This window comes from Lygodium microphyllum, chromosome 26 (genome assembly GCF_053477565.2).
Source record: "Lygodium microphyllum isolate KBCC chromosome 26, Lygodium_microphyllum_v1.1.10, whole genome shotgun sequence".
NCBI classification, from domain to species: domain Eukaryota; kingdom Viridiplantae; phylum Streptophyta; class Polypodiopsida; order Schizaeales; family Lygodiaceae; genus Lygodium; species Lygodium microphyllum.
The window spans coordinates 111,138,526-111,160,774 of NC_141160.1; the positions used below are offsets into that span (position 1 = coordinate 111,138,526).

The 22,249-nt window shown below is 39.4% G+C and overlaps 1 protein-coding gene across 1 annotated transcript; it reads right to left on the bottom strand.

Moving 5' to 3' along the window:
- Window positions 1-575: 575 nt before the first annotated feature.
- Window positions 576-21,179, bottom strand: LOC148013678 (uncharacterized). The gene is made up of 6 exons (XM_087667913.1): window positions 20,922-21,179; window positions 20,494-20,871; window positions 20,206-20,276; window positions 19,978-20,118; window positions 19,394-19,542; window positions 576-697 (listed from the first exon to the last, which is right to left on the bottom strand). The coding sequence occupies exons 1-6, from the start codon at window positions 21,177-21,179 to the stop codon at window positions 576-578; spliced, it is 1,119 nt and encodes a 372-aa protein (XP_087524039.1).
- Window positions 21,180-22,249: the final 1,070 nt, after the last annotated feature.

The following is a 22,249-nucleotide window of genomic DNA, read 5'->3' on the forward strand; positions in this document are numbered from 1 at the left end:
CTTGTTTTGATCTAGTATGACACTCAGAAAGAGTATCTATTCCTTTGAATGTGCTGATAGGGTGTCGTGAGAAGGTTATGATTGAGACAGAAAAAAACTTCTCTCAACCTGGAGCAAGATATAGATCGTGGTCACCAAACAGGCAATTGAATTTTGTTTGGTATTGGGACGCTTTATTAATCATAGCTTCGAGCCAAATTGTAAAACCTAGAAGTGGATAATTAATGGCGAAGTCTGCATTGGACTGTTTGCCATCAAAGGCCTTAAGAAGGCCAACCACAATCAGCTAAACAATCGCATGCTCAGCATCGAGTGTATTCTAGAAACATGCCCCTGTGGTGATCTGTGCTCAAATCAATAGTTTCAGAAGAGATCATATGCAAAAGTTGACTGGTTCACCTTCATCCATCGTTGATATACAGAACAGTGTGATAGTACATTAATCATGGAACAAAAAGGATGGAAGATAGAAAAGGATGAATTAGGTTGTCAACCTCCTCAAGGACCTGTATTATGCACCAATAATTGTGGGATTTTTTATGGAGTGCTAGCACTATGAACCTTTGCTCACAGTGTTATCGAGCAGCTGAACTGAAGCGAGTTAAGTCATCAGAAGCTGCAACAGCCATTTCAATGGCCCATGCCAAGCAATTTACCCCACAGGTGTCAAGTAAGCCTTGAATAGAGGCTGTTTCTCCTGGGCAAAAGTATTAACTCAATCTGGAAAGAGGGAGAACTTGGACAAAGCCCTAACTCCTAGTCAGGTGCCATCACAACCAAACAAGTGCCCTGCATGCAGTAAGTGAATTGGTCTTATAGGTTTCAAGAGTCAATGTGGGAATGCGTTTTGCTCTCTCCATCGGTATAATGGTAAGCATTGCTTGCTTCTATGTGAATCCTTGTTTTTCCGTGTTCTAAGTTGTGTGGTAAAATTTTGGATGTGATATCTATCAGACATGAAGTGCTAGAGAGCTTGCTGGAAACAAACTTAGCCTTCTGCAAAATCATAGAACCTAGCAATAAAGCATTATCATAGTGTATGTTATACACGTGTAGGGTTGAATAATTGCTGTGATCAGAAACTGGCCTTTGATTACTGGAACCGGTGGTCCTTGGATCCAATAGTTCTTCAGGCTATGAACAGTAGGTTTATTGAACAGATGCATGTTAAATCAACAATCTTTGCATTCAATATGAAGATTCTGGGGTTTACTGCTGCATAACCTGATCTCGCTTGATTGATCTTCTAGCCTGAAATTAGTCACGACTTTGCTTTTGAAAACCCTTTGACAACGCCTTCCTCTCACACTCCCTCTCCCCCTGCCATGCATCGGTTGAGGGGAGGGGGTAATTAATAAAAAAATTTGCACTACTTTAATCATTTATCCATTTGCCTTTCCATAAGGGGTGTTCTCTACGGCTTGTGGGTTTTAACCTTGGCCTTATTTGCACAACGTGGATGGGGATTATTATTACACACGCGAGGTAAGCATTTAATTGCCAACATTTTTCAATGTGGGAGATCACTTTGGGGTGCCTTATTGTGCGGGGTGTGCGGGGTTTAAGGTTCACTTAATATTTCGAGCAGAAATATTACAATCACCAAAAGATACATACTATCCAACATCATCCAATTGTCCAGTAGAGAGAGTAGGCTTTTGATCAACCCGAAACATGGCATAGATCATGCAAAAAAAAAGTGATGCCTAAATAAAATCTTATTCTAATATCACAAATGCTAATAATATCCAATGCCAAGTCATTTTCTAGTCTCATAGAACGTATCATGCTATGATAGTAGGAATGAAACCAATCCCTATGTGAGGTAATATGGAAAGAATCCCTCCAATTAAGCAGCCAACATTGAGAAAATGTGAGTGAGGTATTTGGCAACTGACTAGCATCAAGAGAAGAAACTACCAAGAAGTAATCATCATTAGACTCAGGCATGAGTCTAGATACCCTCCACATCAGGAACTCTCGCATGGACCACAAGGTATAATTGGTGCTAAGGGAATTTCCCCTTCTACTTATGAGGTCGGGGAACCCTCTCACATGCATGATGAGCCCCTATTGAATTCCCCTGTCCACCATGCTGGCAACATTCACTTGAGGCCTTTCCCTACCTTGGGTCGAATTTCACCCGCTCTACCTAGGAGCCCCCATGCACCACATATGAATCAGCCCCATCAAGGACAATATGGTACAAATGGCCAGCCTAGCAATGATGGATAGCATTGCTATAATGGACAACATGGGCTAAATGCACCACAAGGGATGTATGGACAGAAGGGCATATATGGCCACCACGAGATGCATGGACAACAAGGATTTCATGGGCAGCATGGCCCATATGATTTGCATGACAAGGTCATTCTCACAAATTATAATGGGCAATCTCCCTCACCATCTGACCTGGAAGAATGGACGTCCAAGTTGGAGTCCTACTTCAACATCTACCCCCGCACTGATGAGCAGAAAATACTTTTTGCTTCTCTCCACTTGGAAGGTTTTGCCCACACTTGGTGGTGCTATATCAATCGAGAGAATCAACAGTTCATTGATTGGGAAGATTTCAAAATGCATATGGTCCAAGTTTTTGTGTCCCCTGTGGAAAAAGAACGGTTGCCAAGAAGGTGGTACACTCTTGACCAACGTAACCTCACTGTATGTGACTACACCAATCAATTCATGAACTTGACCATGTATGTGGAAAGCATCAGTGACGATGCTAAATTGCATAAGTACATCTATGGCAGCAGTAACAAGCTAGCTCACCGCTTCTATGGCCCATACCGCATCCTGAAGAGAGTTGGCTCGAGATCAATGAGCTAGAGAACGCACAGCGTGACAGGAGGCTTGGTTATTAGAAAATCTTGAGAAGGTGAATGCATTATTGAATCTGGGGATAGATGTTGTGTCTAACTCAAATGTAGAACCTTTTAGGCCTAGTATATCATGTCAAGATTGTGGGAAAGAAGGAAGGAGTCTCACTTGTAGCTTTCTTGCTTGCACAATGGGGGAATACACACAAGGGTGGAGGTTGAAAACAGTTTTCCTCTTCTTAGTTGTGTAAGCCAAAAGAACTCAAATACAAAGAAATAGAAGAACCCTATATATAGGTCTCAAACCAAAGACAACTAACTAAGGTGGCATACTAACTGAGCCACGAACTAGAGTAGATAAGGATAGCTGTCATCTAGCTATTATTCATGGGCGGTGTACCAACCGCATCTGCAACTGACAAGTCGGTGACATAAATGCACAACGGTCACCCTGGCATATCACGAGTGGAGCTCGATATCTCAACACTCCCCCTCGAGCTCAATCCCAATTCTTGCACACCAAGCAGGTCTCTGAACTTGCGCAGCTTCTCTGCGCCCAATGCCTTTGTAAATATATCAGCTACCTGATCCTCTGTGCTGACATAAACTAGATCAATAAGACCTAGTAAAACCCTCTCCCGCACATAGTGATAATACACCTCAATGTGCTTTGTTCTAGCATGATAGACTGGGTTATTTGCCAAGTGTATACTACTCATGTTGTCACAATAAATGACAAATGGCCGCTCATCTGTAGGCTGATGCATATCATAAAGTAGCTTATGCAACCAAGCTACCTCACATGCAGCCATTGCTGCACCCCTGTACTCAGCCTCTGTGCTCGACAAGACAACTGTAGGCTGTTTCTTGCTGCTCCAAGTGACTACAACACTCCCAAAAGAGAACACATATCCACTGGTAGATCGTCTATCAGAAATACTACCAGCCCAATCAGCATCAGTGTATCCGTGTAACTGTATCTGAACCCCAGTCTCATAAAATAGTCCATACTGCAATGTGGACTTCACATATCTGAGTATGCGTCTAGCCGCATCCAAATGTGGTTTCCTTGGAGCCTGCATAAACTGACTTACCAATCCAACAGCATAGCTCAAATCTGGCCTAGTAATAGTCATATAAATCAAACTTCCTACTATGCATCTGTACATAGTAGGGTCTTCGATAAGCTCACCTGCATCTGTGCTCAACTTCACATTCTGCTCCAAAGGAACTGAAATAGGCTTACAGCCTGTCATCCCATATTTGGACAGCATGTCCAATCCATACTGCCTCTGCAAGAGCCATATCCCACTTGGTGATCTAATCACCTCAATGCCCAAGAAATAACGCAGCTCTCCCAAATCCTTCATCTCAAACTTTTGCTTCAATAGCATTTTCACATGAAGGATATCTTCATCACTATCACCTGTGATAATCAAATCATCAACATAAATGACAAGCAGCATAATACATTTCTCTGTTTTTCTCACATAAAGTGAGAAATCTGCTGTGGAAATCTGAAAGCCAATAGTGACAAGATACTGTCCTATCTTGTCAGACCATGCTCTAGGTGCTTGCTTCAAGCCATACAAGGCTTTCTTCAACCTGCAAACAAACTCAGGATGAACAGCATACACATAACGTGGTGGCTGCTCCATATAGACCTCTTCTTGCAAATCACCATGCAAGAAGGCATTCTTTACATCCATCTGATGTAAAGACCATCCCTTTGATGCAGCCATAGCAATGACTGCTCTTACGGTTGCCATCCTTGCAATCGGACTGAATGTTTCTTCATAGTCAATGCCATATGTTTGTGCATACCCCTTGACTACTAATCTTGCCTTGTATTTGTTCACAGAACCATCTCCGTTGTGCTTCACCTTATAAACCCACTTACAGCCAATTGTATTCTTATCTTTAGGCAAAGGTACCAACTCCCATGTAGCATTTTCTTCCAAGGCATCCATTTCTTCATCCATAGCTTTCTCCCATTTTTCTTTTCCCATGGCTTGCTCAAAAGAAGTGGGTTCTGGTTCATGTATCACTTTGACCATATAGGCATAGTGAATGGCTGTAAATCCATCATATTTCAGCCTATCCACAGGATACCTACTCTCGTAGACCTACGCAAAGTAGGTTCACTCCCAGGTGCTCTCAAAACATCCATGGGCTTCCTTACTCTAGGTGTAACAATAATAGGAATACCCAACTTATCATCAATGCTCTGTTCTAAGCCACTGGATTCACCATCCACATAAGAGTAACCTGCATTCACATCAAACATGGGTTGATCTACATTCTCTTTTTCTTTTCGTGATACCTGCATACCACTATCTGCATTTCTTTGAGAAGATTCTCCTGATCTCAATCTGCCTGTCCATGGCAAAGAATGTGAACCACTGCTAGAGGATGCTCCAGGTCCACTAATATCTTGTGACTGCTGCTGTGAATTCTGTGCAGCATTACCATTTTGTGCATCTACATTATCAATCACATTTACTGGTTTATACTAGCTACTCATCTCATCAAAAACAACATCTCTGCTCACTGTAAACTTACGAGTAGAAGGGTTATAGCATCTATACCCTTTCTGCTACAGAGAGTAACCAATAAAGATGCACTTCTCAGCTTTTGGATCCAACTTGAATCTCAACTCATCTGGCACATGAACATAGGCAATGCAACCAAAAATTTACAAATGAGAAATATCTGGTTTTCTACCAGTATACCTCTCCTCTAGAGTCATTCCATGTATTGCTGCAGTGGGAGTTCTGTTCATTATGTAGACTGCTGTAGCAACCGCTTCAGCCCAATAAAAATCTGACATGTCTTTTTCATTGAGCATGGCACGAGATACCTCTCCAATATGCCTGTTTTTTCTTTCTGCAATTCCATTTTGTTGTGGGGTATGACTGCATGAATATTGCTGCTTTATGCCATGCTCCTGCAGGAACCTTGCAAACTCATTTGAGAGGTACTCTCCCCCTTCATCTGACCTTAGGCATTTTATTTGCAGGCCTGTTTCTTTTTCAACCATAGCTTTAAGAGTTTTGAAATGCCCAAAAACTTCACTTTTATTTTTCATAAAATACACCCAAACTTTTTTGCTATAGTCATCAATAAAAGTGACAAAATAATGACAGCCTCCAAGAGATACAGCTTTAGTAATCCACACATCAGAGTGGATTAATTCCAATGGCTTCTTACTCTCTTGAACATGTCTAGGAAATGGTTTCCTTGCCTGTTTCCAAACAGACAGGCTTCACATACCTTATGCATTTCTGCAACCTTGAATTTTGGCAATCCTGCAAAAATATTTTGGGCCTGGATTGATTTAAGTCGTTGTACATTAACATGACCAATGCGTTTATGCTAGATATCAATATCTGCAACTACACCGGTCCCATGTGCAAACATTGCTGCACTCAATTCAGGCATGTCTGCATCCAATGTAATCATTCTGCCCTTCTTATTTCCTTTTGCTATCAAGCGACCTTTATTTTTCATATCCTCAACAAAGCATCCATGGGAATTAAATCTGACCTGCAAGCCCTGCTCAACCATTTGACCAACAGAAACCAGGTTCTTGGTGATATTCGGAACATGAAATACATTCGACATGTATTTTTTTTTCCCATCCTGCATAGACAAAGGAATATTTCCAATCTGCACAATAGGATGTGCAGTATCATCACCAGTCTCCACAAATCTTGATTTTTCCATTTTCCTTGCATCCTGCATCCATTCTGCATGACCTGTCATGTGGTTTGATGCACCTGAGTCAACATATCACACATCGTTACTTTCTTGTGCACTTGTCACAGAATTGGTCATGTGCTGCACCATAAACAAATGCTCATTTTTGTCATCACCCTGTCTACTAGAATATGCATAATTCCCTTGTTGCAGTTTTCCATTCATAATGTCATTCTGCTTTTTATAGCAGTCTTTAGTCATATGATCCATTTTACCACAGTAGTAGCATTCAACATTACTGTTTGCATTTTGGCCTCTTTGCCATCCACCACGACCTCTTTGGCTCCCCCTGCCTCTAGAGTTACCATATCCTCCTCCATAGGACTGGTTTTCTTAAGTTTGCTGCATATTCTGATTTCTACCACGGCCTCCAGATCGGCCTCCTCTACCTCTGCCTCTACCTCTTCTAGCATTTGAGTAGAAGACAGCTTCTTTTGAAGTTCCTCCTGAAGAAGATGCACCACCATTTCTCTGCTCCTCAGAAATTAGAAGAGCAATCAACTCCTCAAAATCAAGAAATCTTTCACGGACGGAAATGGATGTTCGAAACTGTGCATAATCCTTTCCTAGACCATTCAAGGTTACGGAAACTAAATCATCATCTTCCATTGGCGACCCAATGAAAGCAAGTGCATCCGCAATCTTCTTCACCTTCATGTGGTAGTCATTGATGCTCATATTTTCTCTTTGCACATTATGCAACTTTTGCTTGAGCTGCATTTTCCTGGCTTGCGTATTTGTGCTATACATTTTTGACAAAGTATCCCATGCCTCCTTTGGCGTACTTGCATCCTGAATATGCACAATCATAGAGTCTGAAATACTGATAGACAGCCAGTACATAACTTTCTTGGCTCTCTCATGCCATGCTTTAAATGCCTGCATTTGCTGTTGATTGGGAACATCAGGAAGAACTGGTTCTTCTTCATTTCCTGCAACGAATTCCCAATATCCTTTTCCCATAAGGAAATTTGTCATTCTAAACTTCCATGCTTGGAAGTTGTTCTTGTCAAGCTTTTCAGTGACAATCTGTGAAAGAGAATCAGACGCCATTACAGAACACTGCAAAAAATTCTGTCACTGCAAAGAACACAACTTTAGCCTCACAAGGGCTAATCTGCAAAACTGACGAAAGTGGTATTTGACCACACAGTCACTTTCTAGTGATGACTTTGCATCAACAGGCAACAGGGATGATTCTGTAACTCCCAATGTCTCTGCGCATAGGTATACGATGCAATTTCTACAGTAACTTTTCACCGACCTGTAGAACAGTGGTTGCACAGCATAAAATAGGTCCTTTTCATGAGTGCATGTGCAGAAAACTTTCGCCTCCAAAGCAGGCCTTGAAATGGCCTCAAATAAAAAAAACAGGGTCACCCAGGGCTAAAGGCCTTTCCCGCAGCATATACTGCCCTCTTGCTTCATCGTGAAGGGTGTCTCAACCTGAGACAATGCACTCTTGCAAATTCCGGCTATGCTACCTGCAGAGATCTGCTCCCAAAACAGCAAATGAAAGCAACACTGCTCCTCTTACCTGAACACCGCGAACTTGGTTTTCTTTCTTGAGCTCCTTACCACGAACAAGGCTCTGATACCATGTCACGATTGTGGGAGAGAAGGAAGGAGTCTCACTTGTAGCTTTCTTGCTTGCACAATGGGGGAATATACACAAGGGTGGAGGCTGAAAACACTTTTCCTCTTCTTAGTTGTGTAAGCCAAAAGAACTCAAATACAAAGAAATAGAAGAACCCTATATATGGGTCTCAAACCAAAGACAACTAGCTAAGGTGGCATACTAATTGAGCCATGAACTAGAGTAGATAAGGATAGCTATCATCTAGCTATTATTCATGGGCGGTGTACCAACCGCATCTGCAACTGACAAGTCGGTGACATAAATGCACAACAGTCACCCTGGCATATCACGAGTGGAGCTCGATATCTCAACATATCATTCGATAGAACACCATCAAAGCGAAGTGAAGTATACTCATATCATTGGGATCTAGTGGCCTCAGGAACCAGTAGTGTCACTAGGGAAAAGAGCAGGCAAAGTAGCGAAAATAGAGAGGCTAAAGCTAATGCTAAAGTAGGGAGTATTGAACCACCCTTTTATTGGGATTTATACGAGTCGAATTTTGGATTACGCAAACTATTTAAGGAGCCCAAGGAACCTGCGTGGTTGGATATCACTCAAGATTTAGGGTTAGAGATATTATTTAGAGAAACAATGGCTTGTAATCCAGTCAGATTAGCTAATTTCATGCAATTTGGGAGATTAAGGGACAAGGATCCATATGCGCATTTGCAAATATTTGAGGTGACCTGTGTTGTTGGGGGGGTCACTCGCGAATATATGTATATATAACATGAGTTCAAAATAAGGGGTTTTTAAAAAACCATTTTTATACATTTTTTACATACAAAAGGGTGTCATATAAAGGGGTTACTTGCAGATTGAATAGAAAAGGGTTGTGTTTTATTGAAGAAAAATTCACAGATTAGGATATTTATAAATAGGCCATGAACGCATGTTATATAGAGAATATATATATAGTGAACCCCCCGAGCCTATGTCGCTAATGAGATAGTAGACGATGACCAAAAGCTTCATATCTTTCTTACAACATTAAAAGATGAGGCAGCAAGGTGGTAAAGGAACCTAAATGCCCAACATAAAGTGACTTACGTGGCCTTATCAAGAGCGTTCCTAGAAAAATTTCGACGATAGGGTTTCCAAGATAGACTAGCCCTTCAATTGGATTATTTGTCTCAAGGAACAACCGAAAGTGTTGAACATTATATAGAACGTATGGAGATAATTATTCGAAAGATGAATCCAGATCCTGATGAGCCTATGCAAAAGCATAAATTTATTGATGGGCTTAACCCTGAAGTTCACTAGCATGTTAGCCTATAACGGCCGGCTACGTTGGCAGATGCTAAAATACATGCTAAGTGGTGGGAAGAAGTGCAACTCAGCCAACAACGATGGAGGGACTTATTTAAAGAACCTCGAATGGAATATCCAAGCACTTCAAGCGGTATATCTAAGAACGTGTCTTATGTGACCATTCCTTTAAATCCATCTGTAACGGAAAATCCAAATGTATTGAGTGTACCCTTAAATCTATACACTTATATTCCAGTCTATATGATGCAAATAGGAATGTCTTCTATGCCGAAAACTCAGTCCCCTCTTGATGAAGTGAAAGTAGCTGATATTATTGCAAAATCACTAGGAAGGTTGAAGGACGAGATTATGAGTGTAGTACAAGCACCTTTGAAAGAAATTTATTCGATAACAACACAATCTTCTAGTGCACAACAATTCTCGAGTAGCTCAACTCCAAACCCACCAAGATCCAATATCTGGTGTGGTAAGTGTCATGGGTATGGCCATGTGGCTACAGAGTGCCCGACGCCTTTAAGACTAGTTCCTGAATATCCACCGTTTTGTACCTTTTTCCTTAAGACAGGACATCGAGATAAAAACTATTGGCATAAGATAGGTCAAGAGCAACAACAATCTCGTTCAATGAAAACGAATTACAATTACATGGATTGTAATAATACAACTTATGCGATTGGACCACCTAATCAACCCTTTAGGCCAAGAGGATTGCCAACCCAAGGTAGACCCCCAATACCTCGAAATAATTACAATAATGATGGAAACAGAGGAAGAGATTCTCCTTTTTGGAGAAATAACGGCCTTTTCGTAATCCAATGGGGCAAGGGGAACCACAAAGGCCTAGGGAACTGGTAATTTGTTATCGATGCCAACAGGAACGTGGTGCACAGATCACACTCTGTATGCGCGTGTAGTGAGCAGCACCGGAAGGTCCCCAAGAACAAAATAACTCTACTTTTGCACAAAGAACAAGGAAGAAAGCTTGCACGACATGAAGCAAGAAACTAATTGGGTACAATTTTCCCCCATGCCTTGTGTGAGCGCTCCACAAGGCATGTATTAGATATATTATTCATCTCCAAGCTCGAAAAAAATAGCCCAATTTACAATTAGTATGCTTTAGCTTTTGTGTTTGCTTTTGTCCCACTAAAGAATTAAAGCTATTGGGCACCCAAGGAGTTGGTTGGTACCCAAATACAATGTCCAATACAAATATTTAAATCGTGCGCCCATGCACATATAAAAATAATAAATAAATTTCAAGTGCTTCAATAAGTAAGTGCGTCAAAATATTGGCGCCATGCCTAAGATGTGCACCCATAAAAAATGATAATAATTTGAATACACGCTATCCTTCAGTGCTTCCCAACGCCACCGCTACCTGCTCTACACATCAACTGAAGCATTCACAATTGTTAGAAACTAATAAAATTAAATAGACAAAAGTAAATACCTAACAGTCTTCAGCTACAAAATAAATAAGTTGGTTAGAACTCAATCCTAACCTTAATTTATTACGAGTGTACACTCTAAACTCATAAACGTCTATTAATTTAAATATGTATTTTGTGGAATCACCCACTTGCACATTAAATTAACAAGACATCCAAAAAGGACATGCATCCCCATCAACTTTTCGCACAAGGAATCCACCTTGTGTATGAGCCCTGGCAATAAATAAAAATTTACGGAATCCACCACAAAACCTCATAGAATCCACCATGGAATATGCCTCCTAGCATCATACCCCCGGGGTGGGATAGCAATTGTCCTGAATTGCTATTAGCTCAATGTGGAGCCAATAGTGTGGGGTAAGCACTTAGGTCTCGAGCGTGCATCCATTGGGCCTCTTCAACAGGATGATTTTTAAACTTAACCAAATATCTAGAATATCTACAACCAATTCTAGTGGTCATAAAGTCAGTATCTAGAATAGTTTCAGTCTCAAGGATTTCAGTTTCTTCTTCTAGCAAAGGAGGGTTTTCATATATAGGGTATACAGGTAATTGTCCTCTAAAAGGTCGTAATAAACATATATGAAAAGTGATGTGGTAATTCTAGTTTAAATGCATTGTCATTGATTTTGTGAATGATCTTGAAAGGTCCATAAAATCTCGAGGCTAATTTTACAACAGGGTGTTTATCAACACTTTGTAATCTTTACTTTTCAATTCGTAGCTAAACATAATCATCAACTTTAAAACTCATAGCTTTTCTTTTCTTGTTGGCTTGTTTTGTGTATGATTGTTGGGCTTTGGCAATCATATCTTTAACTTCATCAAAAATAAGTTCATGCATGTTAGCAATATCACCAGCAGCTTTAACTTTGTTTGACAATGATGTAACAGGTGTAGGTAATCTATATCCATAAATAATTTCAAATGGTGCTTTCTGTGTAGCTCTATGTGGTGTGTTATTGTATGCAAACTGAAGTAAATGTAAATGTTTATCCCATGTTTGTGGTTTTGAAATTGTGTATGCATGTAAAAGATCTAAAACGGTACTGTTAGTAGCTTCTGTTTGGCCATTTGTTTCAAGATGAAATGCAGATGAAAAATCAATATTTGTTCATAAGTTAGCAAACAAAGAAATCCAAAAATTATTACAGAATCTAGAATCACGATCAGAAATAATAACTTTTGGTAAACCATGACTAGTGAAAATAATTTTCAAGAACAATTGAGCAGCTTGAGATGTAGTTAATGTTTTCTTACATGGAATGAAATATGCTTGTTTGCTAACCTATCAACAATAGTTCAAATCATTTCATGATTAGTTTTAGTATTAGGTAAACCAGTGATGAAATCCATTGAAATCTGTTCCCATGGTTTTTCTGGAATTGGTAAAGGAATTAATAAACCATATTGTTTACCATGATGTCATTTAACTATTTGACAAATTAAGCATTCAAATACAAAGTTAGATACATCAGTTTCCATGTGTGGCCAATAAAAATCTTCAATCAGTGTACGCAAAGTAGAAATAATTTCTCTATGGCCTTGGTATGGGGGATAATGAATTTCATGCAAAAAAAAAAGATCGAAATGGAATAGTCACACACAATCTTTTTTCATAAAACATAAATCCTTCAGTGTAAGACAATGAATCAATAGGAATCCAATTATTTGCAACTAATTTATTCCAATCAGCTTGAAAAGTAGGGTCTTGATCATAAGTATCTTTCATAGGGAGAAGAGAGTCAAAAGATATCACAGAAATATTATGAATAGTCGGTCTTCTACTTAAAGCATCGGCAACAACATTCACTTTTCCGGGTTGATATTGTATGAGTGGATGAAAACTTTGAATAAAAGCACCCCATTTAATGTGTCGGTCAGATATTTGTGGTTGACTAAGGAGATGTCTAATGCTTTGTTGGTCTCCTATTAAATAATGTTTCCATTGACATAAAGCTTGTACTATAGCTAGCAATTCCTTATCATAGGTAGAATACTTAAGTTCAGAGGGTTTAAGTTTGCAGCTAGAGTAGGCTATGGGATGAGAATCTTGCATAAGGACTGCTCCTATTCCAAATCTACTAGCATAAGTGACTACTAAGAAAAATGGTCTATTGAAGTCAGGTAATTGCAATACAGGAGCATGCGTTAAGGCATGTTTCAGTAAATCAAAGGACTTTTGTTGATTGTCAGACCAATGATACACAATGCCTTTCTTTAATAGTTTTGTCAAAGGTAATGCAAGCAATGAAAAATTTCTCACAAATTTTCTGTAAAAGCTAGCAAGACCTAAAAAAGAACGTAATTCATGCACATTTTTAGGTATCGACCAATTCAAAATTGCTTCTATCTTTTTAGGGTCAACTTTAATACCTTCAGATGAAAGAATATGTCCTAGATATTCAATTTCTGTCTAGAAAAATTCACTCTTTTCTAGATTGGCATATAATTGATTCTCTTTTAATAATTTAAAAACCAAAGATAAATGTTCACAATGCTCGTTCTCATTCTTATTGAAAACCAATATGTCATCAAAGAAAACAATGACACAATGCTGATGCTTCAAAAATATGCGATTCATCATATGACTGAATGTGGCTGGTGCATTAGTTAAACCAAAAGGCATAACTAGGAATTCATAGTGTCCAAATTGTGTTCTAAATGCATTTTTGAATATATCAGATGTGTCCAATCTTACTTGATGGTATCTAGATTTAAGATCTATCTTACTGAATATGGCAGATCCTTGTAGCTTGTCCATACGATCATCTACCCTAGGAATCGGATATCTATTCTTAACAGTGATTTTATTTAGGGCACGATAATCAATACACATGCAATAGGTATTGTTTTTCTTCTTCACTAATAAGACAGGTGCACCAAGTGGGGAACTACTAAGTCTAATAAGTCCTTGGGTTAACAATTCTTCAATTTAGGCTTGAATTTCTTTCTGTTCGATTTGGTTATGTCTATATGGTGCTTTACATGGTGGTTGTGATCCAGGAATTAGGTCTATCTTGTGATCTTCAGGACGTACAGGTGGTAATCTAGGTGGTAAGTCAGCAGCAAAACAATCTTAAAATTGGGAAATAAATTGTGTGTGCCTAGGATGCATCTAATTTTCTTTAGCTTTGATTTCATTCACCCATATTAAATAGGATTTGCTATTTTTATGTAATGCACGTTTAGCCTAAGTATGATCAAGCAATGGAAAATTATTGAAAGTGTGCATACCATGCAATGTGATTTATTTCCCATTAGAATGAATTTTCATTGAATGAGTGGAATAATCTATATCTGAATTATACTGATGTCGCCAAGGCATTTCTAAGATAATGTCACTAGACTGCAAAGGCACAACTAAGAAATTTCTTCGTTCAATATAATCACCAATTTTAATTTCTAAGTCATGCACCTCTTGTGTTCCATTGTTTCTAGTGCCTAAGAATGCAGCCTTGATGTGATAATGTGTAGAAACAATATGTAAATTCAATTCTTTGACCAATTTGAATCTTCGAAAATTTGAATTGAATTTTTTTGAACCAAAGTTACCATTAGTTTGAAATTGTTGTGGTCGGTTCTCTCGTCTTCGAATTTTGTCTTCAGTGTCATGGGCCAAGGAAATTGCATCTTCGAGAGTTGTTGGCTTAAACATGTTGACCTCCGCATAAAAATGTCCAAGTAAGCCAGACGTAAACTTGCGTTTATTGGTTGCCTTAGGTACATCTTCAAGCATTCGTAGTTAAAGCGTTCCAAAAACGCTTGGTATATTGTGAAATACGCTCACGATCCCTTTGTTGCAGAAGATCCCATTGTTTGATTGCTTTTTCGTGGAATTGGGGCGGAACAAAATTCTGCAAAACTTTCTTTTGGAAAGTCTCCCAAGTAGTGGAACAATCAATGCTTTTGCGGACAACAGTCCACTATAGGGATGCTTGGTCAACTAGATGGTTAGTGACACACTTAATTTTGTCTTTCTCAGCATACTGTTCTTCATGAAAATAATCATCAAATTGATTGATAAAAGCAAGTACAGTCTTTCCATCATGTAACCCATTGAGAGTACGAAATTTGAAATTTCTTTTACTTATCTTTGTTTTTTTCCCAATAGATTGCGCTTCAAGTGTTGTATTGATTGTACGTCGTATAAGATCTTCAGATTGCGGTCCATCTTGGTTGGCGATAGATCGTTGCAGATTAGCCAATTGAGCTTGAAAGGTTTGACATGCTTTTCGTTCCTCTTGAAGCTGCATCATAATTATTACAAGGATTGTAACGTATAGCGACGGTGGGTAGCGACATAGGTTGCAGCGGCGTCGCTATCTGTGTCGCTATTTGCGTCACTATTTGCATCGCTACGCTCCACAGGGAAAAAAAACAGGCCAAAACCCGAGCACATGTTCATTTTGTGCATTTTCGTCGAACGTTCCGAGGGAGAGCGAGAGAGAGAGAGTGACCGTCTTGCATAGGGTGAGAGAGGGAGAGGAAGAAGGCTTGCTACCGCCACCGCTGCCGTTCGCAAAGGAGAGGAGGAGTCTTCATCCCAAAGAGGAGCCGCCAAACCCTCGTCATATCACATCGGTGAGTCCATTCTCTCCTTTTGCTTGTTTAGGGTTTAATTCTCTCCTTCTTTTGCTTGTTTAGGAGAGGAAATGAGAGAGAAAAGAAAGGGAGAGGGAAAGGGAGGGAGAGAAAGAGAAAGAGAGAGGGACAGAAAGAGAAAGAGAAAGATAAAGAGAAAGAGAAAGAGAGGAGAGGGAGGAGGGAGGAAATGAGAGAGGGAGAGAAAGAGAAAGAGAGGGAGAGGGAGAGGGAGAGGGATGGGGAGGAAATGAGAGAGGGAGAGGGAGGGAGAGTGCATTCTCTCTCTCCCTCTCCTTTTATTTTTATAATTTGTGTATATATATTGAGAGAGGGAGAGGAAATGAGAGAGAAAGAGAAAGAGAGGGAGAGGGAGAGGGAGAGGGAGAGGGAGAGGGAGGGGGAGGGAGGGAGTGGGAGAGGGAGAGGGAGGGAGAGGGAGGAAATGGAAGAGGGAGGGGGATGAAATGAGAGAACAAGAGGGAGGGAGAGTGTATTCTCTCTCTTTTTTATTTATTTTTTGTATAATTTGTATATAATGAGAGAGGGAGAAGAAATGAGGGAGAGGGAGAGGGAAAAATAGAGTGAAATTAAAGAGAGGGAGAGGGAGGGGGAGGAAATGAGAGAGGGAGAGGGACGAAGAGAGAGGAAGAGAGAGAGGGAATGAGAGAGGGAGAGAGAAAGAGAAACAGAAAGAGAAGGAGAGGGAGGGGGGAGGAAATGAGAGAGGGAGAGAAAGAGAAAGAGAGGGAGAGGGAGAGGGAGAGGAATGGGGAGGAAATGAGAGAGGGAGAGGGAGGGAGAGTGCATTCTCTCTCTCTTTTACTTTTGCTTATATGATTTGTGTATATATATTGAGAGAGGGAGAGGAAATGAGAGAGAAAGACATGGAGAGGGAGAGGGAGGAAATGGGAGAGGGAGGGGGAGGGAGGGAGAGAGAGAGAAAGAGAGGGAGAGAGAAAGGGAGCGAGAGGGAGAGTGAGAGGGAGTAAATGGAAGAGGGAGGGGGATGAAATGAGAGAACGAGAGGAAGGGAGAGTGTATTCTCTCTTATTTATTTATTTTTTGTATAATTTGTATGTAATGAGAGAGGGAGAAGAAATGAGGGAGAGGGAGAGGGAGAAAGAGAGGGAAATTAAAGAGAGGGAGAGGGAGGGGGAGAGGAAATGAGAGAGGGAGGGGGAGGAAGAGAGAGAAAATGAGAGAGGGAGAGGGAGAGGGAATGAGAGAGGGAGAGGGAGAGGGGGGAGAGACGAAAACATAATAGGGAAATGAGAGAGGGTGAGGGAGGGAGAAGAAATGAGAGAAGGAGAGGAAGAGAGCAAAAGGAAATGAGAGAGGGAGAGGAGAGAGAAAGAAAAGAGAGAATGAGAGGAGAGAGAAAAAGAGATAAGATGTTAAACATAATAGGTAATTAGAGAAAGAGAGGGGAATTTAAAAAAGCAAGCCCCCAATTTGAAGTTTTTTCACAAAATTTTCCAAAACTTGGAGTTTTTCAATGTATTAGCCAAAACTTGGAGTTTTTTCACAAAATTTGTAACTTTATGAGGGATAATCTTGTTACCCATATTGAAAATTTGTATTAAACAAGCTATTCAAGGGACCATTTTTTTCAAACTCTCAAAATATACCGAAGAGAGAAAAATGAACAAAATTGGGTTTCTACCACACATCTCAAAAAGTACCCTTATCAATCAGACTAATCTCTAAAATTATGAGTCAATCTAAACAAAACACAAAAAGAACTCAATATAGGAAAATATATTTATTTCTCTTGCAACTATTTAGGTAAATTATGAAAGCCACTTATATATAACTATTATATAGTATCGATATGTGGACTTGATAGCAACAAATGTCAATATCTTCCTCATCTTTTTTACTAATCACTCTAAAGCTTCTCATATATGCAATGGTTGTAGGGAGCTTTAACTCTAACATATCTACAAGGGATATATCATTTTCATCCTCTTGTTGAAAAATTTGGCCAAGTATTTGTTCAACCTTTCCAATGGCAAATGTTGCATCATTTATTGACCACTTCTCATCATAGTTTGTAGCTTTTGATAACGAATCTAGTTTACCATTTGCGGTTCTGAAGGTCTTTCTCATGTCTAGCTCCTCCTGTGTAGGTTTAGGCATGACTTGACTCATGTAGAATTTAAAGGAAACCTTGTGCTAAAAATAAAAATTAGTAGAATTGACTATGGAAAGTGGAAGGAAGAGCAATATGCAAAAGAGAAGCAAAGAGTAGAGTTGTTGCATAAGGACGGGAAGCAACCATATCATGGTTTGGTTCAACATCAAACTTGGCCATGGTTTATATCAATAGCAGACTTGCCAATCAAAGGTTAGATGAAACATGGTTTAGATAAAAAATACCCAATTAACAAATGAAAATTAGAAATTAGAACATGGTTTAGATAAAAAACACCTTGATAACATGATAAGGGGAAGCAAACAATTGAGAAGGTGTAACATGGGAAGGAGAAGCAACCATAATATATATTAGAAATGTGACTAGAGTAGATGATACATGATTAGATTCTATGTAACCATGCTTTCCATAATAGGAGTAAAGGACAAAGATCAAGATTACCTTAAGAAAAAAGTATCACAACCAACAAAAACGAACTTGGAACATCAATACCAGGAAAAATGAAAATGCTTTGCACACAAAACAAGAATGATTTATAAAGATATATTTCACATATAAATAGACAATCCTCTGAGGGGAATTAAAACGAAGTAATCAACAAGCTTTATGAAACAAAATCGAGATTATCTTGAGAAAAAAATTGTCACAACTAGCAAAAATGAACTTGGAGCATTAAAATTAAGAAAAATGAAATTTCTTTGCACACAAAATAAGCATGATTTATAATGAGATCCATCACCTACAAATAGGTACCCCCCTCAGTGAATACCAAGCTTTATGGATGTATTCATCATAGCAAAAGGCAAACAATAAACTTGCATACTTTTCATAATAGGAGAAGAGGAGCAAGATCTAGATTACCTTGAAAAAAAATTGGCTCAACAAAAATGAAGTTGGAGCATCAAATCAGGAAAAATGAAATTACTTTGCATACTAAATAAGCATAGATTATAAAGAGATCCCTAACCTATAAATAGATGGCCCCCTCAATGAATCAAAAAATCATGATCAATAATTCCACTTTTAGATCCTCGTCCAATCGTGTCCACAAATGGATAACTCGTCCATGATTAATAATGTCTACTTTTACTAGAGTTTTCATTATGCTCAAAAAGAAAAATACCAAATATGTGTTCCCTTCACATCATGTATCCAAAATGAACGTCCACCTCCACTTCTTCATATGCCCTTTAAATCTTTCATTCAGTACTGCATGGTCCCCATCTCATTGAACAATAGCCAACATAAAACTCTCAAGTCTTTGATTTGCATTTTATGCGTCGCGGTAGGGCAAGCATAAAATTTAAATCAGTTTGCTTAAGGGAAGGTTGATGCATCATCATATGTTGATTTTTGTCCATCCCAAGCACACGAATGTAGACATAATACATGTGCTTGCAGGCCAGGAAGGGTTTACTTTCCAACTCTCTCTTTTGAAAGTCAGGACACGTGCAGAAGGGCTCGGGATTGACATGCACCTCATACAAATGCTCTGACATAACATAAAATATGACTTTCTCATTTGCCACCACTACTTTCTCTTCCATGAAAACTACATCCAATGCCTCAGCCAATGCAATTTTTCTTTCTGCATCCTTAGAAATACCATGTCTCCATTTTTTTCTTCGTTTGCCACTTGAAGAGGTAAGTGGTTCTGTCCCATGGGTCGTAGTATTTTTGGGGGTAGGTGGAATACCATCATGCTTGAATACAAAACCTCCTTTTATAAGAATTGAAATCTCCTCTGCAGAAGCATTGGTGCCCTTGTCAATAGACCAAATCCTTGGTTGCAAGGGCACATGCTTAACTTGTTTATCAACATCCCATGTATGCTCCACATCATGACTGCAAAACCAGAACCATTGTGCAATAGGCTTACCTTAAAATTCCCTCTCTGACCAAAATGAAGGGCATAGTAACCCAGGTGATTTACTTTCTATCACGTTGCAGCACTTCTTTCTATTTATAATACCAAAACATTTTCGTTTGCAATGAACAGGCATTCTCCGGATGGCCCACAAACTTCTATGCATTTCCTCCTCTGAGACAATATTAGTTGGGAGATCCATTTCAATCGGCACTGCATGCACCTCATGGTCCAAGCCTACTTCTGTAGGTTGGTCTTTTCTATTTTGAAAATTTATCTTGTGTAGTCGTCCTTTTTGTTTTCTATCCCTTGACTCCATTACATAGCCAGGTTTATGAGAGCTACAACCATCTAGAGTTCTTCTTTTCCTTTGAACTGTTTCTTTGTTTCCAGAAATGAAAGGCTCTCCGTACATGGGGGTGCCAAGAACCGCTCCTTGAACTGTTCGAGCTATGAATGCAGGTGAAGGGGTATTTCTTGCAACCACCCTATTAATAAGAGCATCCATGTCGGGACCACTTCCAGAGTATCTTCCAGTTGTGAAGGCCAATTGCCTTGAACATTGAATATATGAGTTGATCAAGTCAGTGACGCATGCATCATACAAACCAATTTTCTTCTTTCCATCCTCCCCTGCCAACCTACTTGCATGCACGCTCTCAGAAAGATTTGTGTTGGGAATACAAGCCCTCTCCCAAGGACTCAAGGAAGCCTGCAACCCAATAAAAAACTCAGCAATTCCTCTTACATGTCTATTTTGTTCTCATACTTGGGTATTCCCACCCCAATGATATTAGTACATGTGTATGTAACAAATAGAAACAAAAAAAAACATTTACATGTGTAGTACTACCCCAATGGTCTATCCTATTCTCCCACCATTTGATCCACCTCTTCAATGGTACGGTACTATCTCGAGGTAGTCCTACTTGCTGCCACCAATTTTGTATAGCTGTGGCATTCCTCTTGCCCTCTTCAATGGATTTTGAAAGGTGCCACCTCTCACATAAATTCAAGTGATGCTTTCGAAGTTTTGAAGGCACGTATTTTGTTGTGTGCTTTTGTAAGCTTTTTTCCCAGTGAAACAAACACGATCGCTCTCTTCCTTCCAAAACATTGTCAGGTCCCGCATTGAAAACAGTGCGGATTGTCATCCAATTTGCACCGGCTTCATCTGCCATAAAACGTGCAAAGTCTGCAGGAGGGTGTCCACACTCGAGCATCACACTATTAAGGCATCTCCAAAAAAGAATTTGTGTTTCTGTATCCTCTTCCTTTGTATCACAAATAGCAATCACCATGATCCCCTTCAAGTTGCAATAAGAAATACAATGATTAGCAACTAGAATATGTCAACGAAAATTGATAACAAGTAAGGTTCCCGAACAAACCATGGATCGTACACAGAACAAGACATTGTTGCCCAGTCATCTATTCTGTGTGTAAAGTCAAAGTGAACCCAAGACTTGCAAAGGTCTCCATTTCCTAAGTGTCGCATTCGATTAACCAATTCCACTCCAGAGCCGGGTCCTTTAGTAGACATCTTGAAAATGTAACTTTTTTCACCCACCTCTCCTTGCCCTGGAAATCTACTGCCATGAAAAAAAGGAAACATGCATCTTTTTTTCAACTCCAAAATGTTATCAAAGCCATCTCCAACAACACATGTTTCTTTTTTTTTCTGGCATGTCACGATACTATTGAACCTGCAACCTCAACAAACGAAAGTTTGTTAAACTAATAACAATGCTACAAACCAAAGTTTGCAGACTTGAATAACCAAAAGTAACCTCTGATTTTGAACCAATGGCATCAACTCCTCCAAAAAGTTTGTAAGCTCTTGTTCTCCCTCCACCATTGAACCATTAGTTGTCAAGGATTCAGTGATAATTTTTTTTGCTACAATCATTTGAATCTTCCTAGCACCACAGTGTCAATTCACTTGCAAAACTGAGTGAACTAGAGATCTAATTTTTTTAATTGCAGCCATTGAAGTCCCTGGTTGCACATTGTGTGTGTGAGTGCGTACATGAAGCATAAATCTCTCCATGCTTGTGTCCTTTGGCAAAATATAATAAACTTTGCAATCACAAGTTGCATAACAAGTGACAACTTTACTACAATAGTGACACGTGATTGAATGTTTTTCTTCACTTGCAAGTAGCCTCTTGCTCACTGTGCTATTGAGATAACCATGAAAATACATTTTATTATGTTGATTGTTGCTCTCATAGTAAGGACAATTGACTCGATGACATTGTAAGTCTCCAAGGCAATGGCTAATTCTCGAAGTAGCATCAGGGAAGATATTAATTGGATGGGGTCTTGTCCAGACATGACCATCATATTGTTGCTGCATCCCATCCATGTTTGAAGATGTGCCATATGTCGGTAGAAGAACGAAAGCAATAGAACCATTGTACTCTCTTGGAATCTCACCAACAAAAAAAGGGCCTTCACTCATCTGCAATAAAGCCTTCAACTTCTTTCCTCTGGGGCTATTAGCAATCCAAGGTAAAATCTCTTTCTTTATTTGTGGAAATGAATGAGGACTATCAAGTCCATCATCCGACTCTAAGTCAATAGTTGGAGTTGAGACGGGTGCACAAAAAGCATTTGTTATAAGTGGCAAAGAAGTTTGAGATGACGTCTCTGCGAAGGAATCAGATGTAATGTCTACAACAG